This window comes from Uloborus diversus, chromosome 2, assembly GCF_026930045.1.
Source record: "Uloborus diversus isolate 005 chromosome 2, Udiv.v.3.1, whole genome shotgun sequence".
NCBI classification, from domain to species: Eukaryota; Metazoa; Arthropoda; class Arachnida; order Araneae; family Uloboridae; genus Uloborus; species Uloborus diversus.
Window position 1 is genome coordinate 81,845,123 of NC_072732.1, and position 10,592 is coordinate 81,855,714.

Sequence of the window (10,592 nt, forward strand, 5' to 3'; positions counted from 1 at the left end):
TTATATCAGTATGTTGCTTTCTCAAAAAATTCCGAATTCAGTAAAAATACTGAAAAATCACATGTCTATACAATAAAACCTGTAAAGTTGACCACCTTTGTAAGTTGACCGCTTTTGTCAGGAACGGAATTAGTCCTATCTTATATAATGAAGGAAAACCTCTGTAACTTGACCACCTCTCTATCTTGACCACCTGTCTATCTTGACCACTAATACACACCAGCTTTGGTTTGGAGTAGTGTAAAAAACCCTTTGTAAGTTGACCACTATGCAAAAGCATTAGATTGTACTAAACGTTTCATCATTTATGCCTCAAATAAGTAACCAAACCCATTTTAGAAAAACATATGAACATTTATGCTTCCATCGAAAAACATTGGGCTAATGTTAAGTCGCAGAAAATGAGCCGAACTTCAATAAAGAGTTATTTTGTTGAAAAGTAGATTACCATGGTTACAAATGTACAAGAAAAAATCAAATGAAGAATTTGAGTCACTTTTGACTTGTTATGAATTTTTAGGAATTGTTAATATCGAGTAAGTACTTTTTCATAAGTAATGAGGCAATTTTTTTTTTGATGGATTCACAAAAATTTAATCTCTAAAACTATTTAAACAACATTTTTTCTTATTGTTTCAAAGTAATGTTAAACAATGAAAGTTTAAAGTATTCCAATTAGTTGAAAAAATTGCATAGGACAAGAAATGACAAAAAAAAAAAGCTTTCATTACTACCCTCTATAAGTTGACCACCAAAGTACTGCACCGCAAGTTGTCAACTTACACAGGTTTCACTGTATTAATAAATCATAAAAATATAGTACATGACATTTTTGTTATTTTTAATAAATGAACAATATTACAAGGATTACATTATTTTTTGTATTGAAAATATGGCAGTTGAAAAAAATATTGAAAATATCGTTTTCAAAATAAATATCCGATATATATCCACTGATATATATGGGCGAACCCTGCTCATTAGCAAGTAGAATTTTTTTTTTTTTTTCAAATTTTGCCATGATACAAAGCAAACTTAGAAACAGGCTTAAACTACAAACTGCATCAAAGTTGGTAATGGTTTATGAAAGCTCAAATTCGAAGGATCAACAGCTTACTGATGAAGCATTTGACGATTAAATTTTTTCAATCTATACACATCGATGATCATTAAAATTTCAAAATATTTAATAATATGCATTGCTGAGAAACTAGGTTCCTATTCTGCATCTTTACTAATAATAAAGCTCAAAGTTGGTCTGGATCTCGGTCGGGATCTCTCTCTGCGACGTGCATTGCTCCTAAACTGTTTGGCCGATTTTCATGAAATTTGGCACAGAATTAGTTTGTAGCATGGGGGTATGCACCTCGAAGCGATTTTTCGAAAATTCGATTTCGTTCTTTTTCTATTGCAATTTTAAGAACATTTTCCAGAGCAAAATTATCATAAGATGGATGAGTAAATGACTGAGTTATCACATGTGGAACCATAACATAAGCAAGTCAATTGGCGAGAAATTCACCATACATTATTTGTAAATATACTGGCGAACCAAAAGATCTTAATTTTCTACTAAATTTGTTATGTCTACTAAAAACATAACAAATGTTCAAATTATTTAATGACTAGTGGAGCAAAGCCGTGCAGGCTCCACTAGTCATTAAATAAATTGAACATTTGTTATGTTTTTAAATTTTTTATTGATTTCTCTCCATTGTAATATAATTATGTACGCTGCATGTTTTTATGAATATGTTAACATTATTACATAACTATCACATAAAAACAAAACATTACATAACTTATGTACAGTACATGTTTTTACAGATATGATAGATCAGGGTGGCGACAGAAATTGTGAAAAAAAGTTCCTTGACTAAGTTCACCAAATTTCCCTGATTTACGTTACCAATGATAATAGTTTCCTTGCTTTGCCCTACTTGAAAACCATTGAATATTAAATAAAATGCAGTATTTAAAACGTTTCAAGCTGTTAATTAAAAATTTATTTTGAAAAGATGCTCCTTTTTTTACTAAAAATAGTACATTAAATTATCTACAGGGAAATGTTATAGGAAATCTAAAACAATTATACTTCACTTTCAGTAACTGGGCAATTCCATGGAAAATAGGACATGATAGGTGATTTTTTTCTTTGTACTACATGGATGTGTTATACATCATTTTTTAGCAAAAAGTCCAAAGAAAAATAAACTGGGAACATTTTAAGTATTCGGATGCTATATTTTTTATAAAATGGTGAACAAAATATCATTTCTTTGTATCAAAAGTGAAGACATTTCAAATCAAATTTCAAAATTAAAATTTATAACACACTTTTATTTGTTTTGTTAGGATTTTATTTTTTACAGTATAATTAGGTATTTCTCTATTGGTTACCATTAAAAAATATTTATTTAAAATGTATATTTAAAATATATATATATTTTTTAATTTTCTGTTTGAAATGTAACAAGAGTAACCAAAATATATAAAAGTTTCTACTGAGCAATAAATATTTCTCCAAAATCAAAACTACTGATATAAATATGCTGCTTACTTGCATGCAACTAATAGCCCATAAAAAAAAATTGATTTTGTACAAAATATTAATATTTATTTAAAATTCAAATATGTAACAAGAGTAACCGTTATTTTTTGTAACAAGAGTAACCACAAGCATTTAAATTAATTGATTACATTTGCTACTTTTTTCTAACTTTTATTAACTACAACGACAGCAAGATACTAGAAAATCTCAATAAAACATCTTAACTCATATTCTGTAAACTAACTATATACTCAGTATTAGTTAAGATCAGAATAACACATCTCTAACAAATTATAACACATGTTCTTGCAGATCATAGTAATTCTCATCATATGTTATATATGCATTCTACATTAAGTTTCTACAAGTCATTAAGTCCACAAGACAGCAAGCTAAACAAGATATTTGGTATGTCACTCATACAAATTGATTTTTCCGAAAACTACAAGTGTATATTTCAGGACGAAATTCAAGCTGCGCACTGCGACCAGTCACAAATTAGCCTTTTTACATCAGCTCTTTATTATGATGGCAATATACATCCACTAGTCCTAGTGTCAGATGACTTGACACATAGTAAAGAAACTGTGATTGCCTATGTGGACTTTATCTTGGAAAAACTTCCAAGCCATATTGAAGTTCTAGATGTGGTCTGATGAGCCTGCATCTCAATTCAAAAACCAGCATGTGATGTCCTCTTAAAACATTTTTTCTTACAAACATGCAAGAAAAACATAATGTTATTATTGCATGGAACTTTTTCCCCACATCACATGGCAAGGGCACAGTAGGTGGAATAGGAGCTGCTGCAAAACGAGGTGTTTTTACTTAACACTAAAAATCGACGTTATGTGATACGCAATGCTTCGGATTTTATCAAAGCAAGTCTGTCAACAAAAATTGACATAATAAACCTGGAGCCCAAACAAATTACTGAAAGGAAAAACCTTTTAGACTTAAAATCAATTTTTGCTGATAGTTTTCTGATAATGGGGATAAAAAAAGTACTATTTTTCAGTAGTGAATGGAAAACCTGAGGGCCGAATAGTGACTCCTCATTATGATCTAAAGGCAAAAGAAGATGATGATTACAAGATCAGAGAATGGGTATTGGTTGATTATGAAAACAAAGTTTTCCCAGGTGAAATAACCAGCTAACTCAAAGACTCATACTCTGTAAATGTGATAATTCCAGCAGGGAACAACTAGAAATGGCCTAAAGTCCCTGATCAAATTCTTTACAAAAGGGAGAAAATTGTAAAAAAAACTAAGTTATCCCACTGTTGTTAATTCAAGAAATCATTTTTGTTTCCAAGCAATTAAATAAATATGCCAGTAAAAGCATATTATTTGTACTTATATGCTTTAAAACTACTAATCACATTTTATAATGTATGGGTAACAAGAGTAACCAATAATTTGTAACAAGAGTAACCGAGAATTTTTCTACTAGTAAATTTTAAATGAAAATTTAAATGTTTGAAATGACTGTCATTTCATAAATCATCCTTCTTCTCTTGAAAAAGCATAAAATTTCATAATTTTGTTATATAGTTTAGATAAAAAAAATATTTTCGTACGACATTATAAACTTCATGTCCTTTTTAGGTAACAAGAGTAACCATACTTCAGATGAAGCATTCAAAAAATCGAAAATATTTAATCATGTTTTTCTTGTATAGAAAGGAAAAGCAGGCCCTTTTCTTTATTATTTTGCAAAAAAGTTGATGATTTTACGTAAAGGATCTTAAAAATGAATGTAAAACTAAAAATATGCCATTATAAATGTAACAAGAGTAACCGTGGAATTGCCCAACTAGTTAACATAAGAATTCTAAAAAATATATTACAAACACTCTTAAAGAAATAGCTAATCATGATAAAATTAAAAAGTTTATATAGAAATAATTTTGAACAAAATTTTCAAACGGTATGATAATTGCTGCAAGAATAATTAAAAATAAGATACTTATGTACACAAAGTAACTCAATTTCAAATGATTTATTTGTTTGTTGGGGGAAAAAATTGAAATGCAAAAACACAATCAATTAATTTCAAAATATATTTTTACGTAAAAATAACTTGGTTTTAAAATAAAAGAATTTTATAGTCTGAAAAAAAAAAACCCTTCGTATAATTTGAGGTGACAGCGAATAATACAATGGCCAAAAAACAAAGTTTAGTTGATTCTCATTCAACATTCAATTTTAACAATAAAATTAAAAAACGCGATGAAGTAAGTTTTTAAGCTTTTATATGTATTAATTTAAAAACAAAGATTTTTTCTTGAAATTGTGATTACAGTAGGCTAATTACTACAAGATAATGAGTAAAAGGCAAGGGAGCTAAGGAATTAATGACGGCTTCCTCTTCGCTTGTAGGGTTGTTTATGTTACATAGCATGGAACTAGTAAAAGGTAAATTCGAGCTACATAAAATAAACATCTCTACAGACACAGAAGCAATCATGGGAAGTTCATCCTATGTTTAATAAGTTAAGATTCAATACTTGGTCGTTGAGGAAAAAAGTGCACAAATATGCAGCAGTGTATAATCGCACCTCATTAATTTTACTTTGTTCTCAACAGATAATTGGCAGAAGATTCGTAGGAAATTAGGGTACTTAATTTTGCAAAGCAAAAAAAAATTTTTTTCTTCAGTTAATTTTTCCTGAATTTGTTATTTTTCCGAAGTTTTCTGATATTTCCCTGATGAATCAAGTTCCCTGACTTTTCCAAGATCTCCCTGATCTGTCGCCACCCTGTAGATATTACATAAATTAGGAAAAATTACTACTTTAGTGGTCTTTCTACATCACTTTGCCCTCTAATGACTAATCATTGCTGCGTATTTTAGACTGTTCATAATATTTACAAGGAGATTCAAAAAGACTTAACCGCAAAACGACCAATGATGCCCATTACCATTGAGCAAGAATCACGCATGCTCGGCGATCAAGCCATGTTTGAATTTACTCTATAGTTTTGTTTCATTTTTGTCAGAACTTTATTTTGTTTTAGTTACATAATAATTTATGCATAAATATATATATTTGAAATTAATAGTAATAGTTTTCCACAAACAATAGCAGATTTTTACCTTCCCAATTATTGAGGGGTCCCCCCGCCCCCTGGTTGTGACGCCTATGACCAGAAGTAGCCACGAAAAATTTTAAACAGGTACCAGAACAAGTCTAACTTTAGATTTAAACCATTTTACATTTTAGAAATTAATTACACTATATGATGTTTTAAATTATATCACTAAAATTACAAAAATCAAATGTTTTACACAAATGTAACAAGTTGGAAAATGTAGCATGAATTCATAAACAGTTTATACAATGCAAGTTTAACAAACATTAGCAACAAAAATTACTACATAAAAAGATACTTTACCACAAATGCATAATTTTTAACTATATCACACTCCTTGACTTCACCATATTTCTCGAACATTTCTTGCAGTTCCCCGCTATCAGCATTTTCTGGCAAGTTACCAACATAAATTTTTGTAGTACGCTAAAAAAATTGAAAAGATATTTATTAACTTATTAGTTACTAACAAATTTGACAAAACATAGGTAATTGCAAAAGAAATTTCTGTTAGGTCCATAGCCAAGGAATTTTCGGTTCGTTAACGGACCCTTCACAAAAATCCGATCAACCAAAACGGACCCTTCACACAATTCTGATTAACAAAAACTGATCTTTCACAAATTGTTTATTGAAAAAGCAAATCAAAATAATGTATATTTTTGTGTATAAAAACGATCATTTTTGGAACATTTTTTTAAGTTAAATTAGAGGTATCAGCCTATACAAAATCTGCTAATTCTGCAAAAACAAAATTGGCGATAAGATAAATAATTACTACGATAAGATAAATAATTACTACCGCCAAATAAATATAATGCTTGTTTCTTTGAAAGAAATTAACAGCTGAAAGTTAGTTCCATAGATTATTTTGCTTGTTTGTTTTATGTAGCGGTGTTGATTATAAACTTCTCTGAAAAGCATTGTAAACAAATTTTCTCCCGCCCATGATTCAAGAAACAGTAGTATACAGCGAAATGAGCTCAGAACTGCAAATGATAGTAGAGGTGGGAGGTGTGGGGGCTGATCGGTTCAGATAGAGTTGCCAACTTCAAACTTATCCCCTTTTAGCGTCTAGGGGTGAAATGTTTAACTGTTATTTTGGGAGAAAGTTATATCGGTTTGATTTTAAAAAGATAATTTAACTTTAAATAAACTCTTTTATTTATCTTTTTTTCTTTAGATGCCTCTATTTTGAAAGATGCCATCTTTTTACATCCGATATGAAAATCATATTTTATTCTTTTTTCAAGCTAACTTTGTTTTATTAGGATGCAAATAAATGAAGTCTCTTCATTTTTGTAACAAAGTTTATTTCGACTTCTTAAATGTGAAATTTTATTTTCTTTTATGAGTCAAAAATTAAAATGCCAAATTGATGGTCATTTATTTATTTTTTGCTTTAACTGTGTCCAGACATTAATGATATGTTTATCATAGGACTCTAAAATGCTATTTTAAAATTATTTTATCAAAAATATTTCTTTTACAAGCCGTTTATACACGTTTTATGCCTTGACTTTCAGGATTCCGATCTCTTTGCATCCGCTATGGGAATCGGACTTTGAATTTTTGATGTTTAGTATGCTTGTTAAGAGATAAAATCTTTTTTATTTTTGTAAAAACCAGAGTTTATAAGTTTTAAAAATGAAACTGTGCTCTTAAACAGCATCTTGGGTTAAAAGTTAAATGCTGAACCTCTGCCTGATTTTTCTTTCTCACAATTATTTTAAGTACTATACAAATAACTTTTCTAGTATAGTTTAACACGATGTAGAATAGTAGATAAACAGATACTTGAGGGGTGCCCATCCTCCCTGAATACTAGAATGATATTCTCAACAGAAAAGGGAAAACACTCAACTTTAAGTGTCAATGATGTAGTTTCCACCATCTCAAGATTCTAAACTTTCATTTTCAAATTTTCTTTTGGAAAAACTATTCGATTTTTCACAAAAAGCGGACCCTGTGAAAAATCCGGGACAAACCCGATAAAACTATTGTCTATGAAACGAGAATAGTCATGTCAAGGACAAATAACTTTCTCACTCTATGCTTTTCTCCTTTTGGTTGTCATGGTAATGAACCTTTTTTCTCAACATTGCTTCTGCAACACATAGCCTTAGAAGCAATGTGAGGAAAAAGTGGCAGCCAGAGTGGGAAAAGCATGGAGTGTGGGACAGTCATTTCACTTTTTACACCCCCGATTCTCGTGTTACATAGACCGCAGGTAAAGTTGCAAAGAATCGAAAAAACGGAATTTATTCTCAAGAATTAATCATGTTTATTTGAAAGGAAATTTTGAAAATCCATGGAAAATTTCAAATAATGTTAAAGAAAGGAAAACTCTATACATATTTTAACCTTTTACCTACAAGATTTTAAAATTATGTTGCTTTTTGTGTTGTAAATGAAAATTACATAACTCATTTCTGAAAAATCATGCCAAATAGACTTATGAGCCTTAAAAGTTCCCTTATCCGACTAATTTTTATAGGTAAGCAATTTAATATTCAATCAATTGATTTGAGTTTTAATTTCTTTATGAAAATAACTAATTTGCAATTCATCACTTAAATGATTTTTTTGTATATTAAGTACACTTTAATAATAGCACTGGTGTAAGTCATTCACTAGACGCCTGTAGTGACCAGCTGGTTTGCCTTTGTATGCCAAGGTTGACGCTTTCGACGGCTGCTTGAATAAATTTGGCGATGGTTCGGCTTAATTAGTAGTTTCAAATGTACGTTAAAAAATAGCATTTAGTAAATTTGAGAATATACTGGGTTAAACTAGATTATCCTAATCCAGTGGTGCAATCTTTTTCTGCCTGAAGGCAGGACCTCATATTAAAATCATCCTCGCAGGCCAGAACACCTAAGATTTCAAAATATTTCATCCTTTTTTAAATAATGGGAGAAAGTATAGAAAAGGAAAGAAAATTCCGAACCAATAAGTTATTGTCCTTACTTGATGCTCATTTTATAAAATGCATATTTTCCAGAAACATTTCTCCACTGAATAAAGAATGTACATTTGAGATTAGTGATATTTTAAGTTTTAGACAATGTTGGTTACGCCTTCCTAAATAGATACAAATATTTCTTTCACACAAAAGGAAAATATGGGTGAAAGATATTGTTTTAATGGTCAAATGTCTGATGAATATTATCTCTGAGTAAGTTTGCATTCACGACACATAAGGATTGGGTTTTCTAAGACTTTTTTGCTTTCAAATACAGTACAACCAGGATTTAACAATTGTCATGGGACTGGAAAAGTTATCATAAAATCAAGGATATCGTTAAATAGAGGAGCATAGACATTTATTTAATCAAGCAAGTCCTATCATTAACTTGATAAAATCGTTAAATCAGGTATCATTAAATGGAAGTTATACTGCATGTACAATTGCAAAATTTAAAGAGTATTTGGACAGAAGATAAAATCTTACCATTTTGAACAGCTATTGGATATCTGTAAAAAATATATTAATCTATTAGTAAATAACTATAGAAAGTAATGTTCAATAGATGATTGTTGAATTTGCAATACAAAACAAGCAACATTATAAATGCAACGGTAGTAAAAAATAGCATATCAAGCAATCATTAAAAATTATAATTTTTACCAAAAGCCTTGCTATTTTTCCTAGTTACACTTAGCTGTCCAGATTAAGAAAAAATTGAGTTTGTATACATTCACGGAACATGCCATGATTGTTAGACTATTCTAACGATAAGTTCAGATATATTTTTCGGAGAATTCAATATTCAACTTAGTATTTAATGAAAATAAACTTGATCAGACAAAAACACAGCTTTGTCTGAAGCAGAGGTAAACAACTGCATGCAAAAACGACTATAAAGAGTGGTTACAAACTGGGAAGCACCCTTAACATAAATAGCTCCGACTAAAAACCAAATGCTGAGTTTCCCTAAATAAAGAACTCTCAGTAATTAAAGAGGGGAAAAAAAGCACATGTACTAAGAAAGAATCGATGCAGAGAAAAAAAATCTTGCAAGTTCAAGAAATAAAGTTTGACAGCCTAGAATTTTCCATTAAACAATTATTATGAGCAGAGTTCAACTCCTAAAATAAAAGCCAAAACAATTCATAGCGTAGTTTTTTGTACAATAGGAAATTAATGACTTCAAAAAGAAAATGGCGAAAGCTTTATATAGAGGAATTCCTTAGACAAAACAAATTTTAATCAATTATGAATCTCAGAAAATGATAAATTTTAATGAAAAAGATTTTTTTTAACCAAACGAACAATGAGATGTTTCTAGTTACTTAAAAAAGTAAGAAAATCTTTTAAAATCTTACCTATAATATGCAAGCCAAGTTTCGTCTACTCTGTGGTGGTACAAGAAGCGAGAACGAGAACTGACGTGCACCACCCAATACTGAGCATGCGCAATGACATCACCTGTATAAAATATGCTTTAAAAAATCTTATGTCAAAAAATATTCATTTTTACTGTAGAACCTTTTAAAAATAAGCCCATAAAGCATGAGTTATATTATTTGATGTTAATAGAGCTAACACGGGGCAGTTTTTTTCTATGAAATGAAATGTTTAGTGTATTAGTTCATTGAGTTTATTAATTTTACTGCTCTTAAGACTGACATTTAATGTGATGTAACATATTAGACCATGCTTCCACTCAAAACTTGCCAAACAACTTTTTCACATATGTAAGTACTGCTTTTCATACTTTTGAACCAACTTTGCATTTGTAGCGTATTTTTTTATATTTTTTTAATGAGATTATGAATCAGTCTCTTATTTGACGTTCCTGCTCTTGCAAATGTTTATCTTTCCCCTTTCTATTTCCAGCTTACAGAAACTTATTAATTTCCATTCTTATATCTATCTATCTATCTGTCTATTTACTCGCTTGTATTTATCTATATATTTTTGTATCTACATCATTAATGT

The 10,592-nt window shown here is 29.8% G+C and overlaps 1 protein-coding gene across 2 annotated transcripts in view; it reads right to left on the bottom strand.

Annotated features, from left to right (window-relative positions):
- The window catches only part of LOC129235261 (RNA-binding protein lark-like), a 35,251-nt gene extending 25,189 nt beyond the window's left edge, over nt 1-10,062 (bottom strand). For both annotated transcript variants that reach the window (XR_008581576.1, XM_054868975.1), the window contains exons 1-3: nt 9,977-10,062; nt 9,102-9,124; nt 5,951-6,073 (exon numbers count right to left, since the gene is read on the bottom strand). Coding sequence is in view for 1 of the 2 variants with exons in the window: in XM_054868975.1 (XP_054724950.1) it covers nt 5,951-6,073; nt 9,102-9,104 (126 nt within the window). In the remaining variant the exon portion in view is untranslated. The remainder of the gene's footprint in view (nt 1-5,950; nt 6,074-9,101; nt 9,125-9,976) is intronic.
- Between the last annotated feature and the right edge of the window lie 530 nt (nt 10,063-10,592).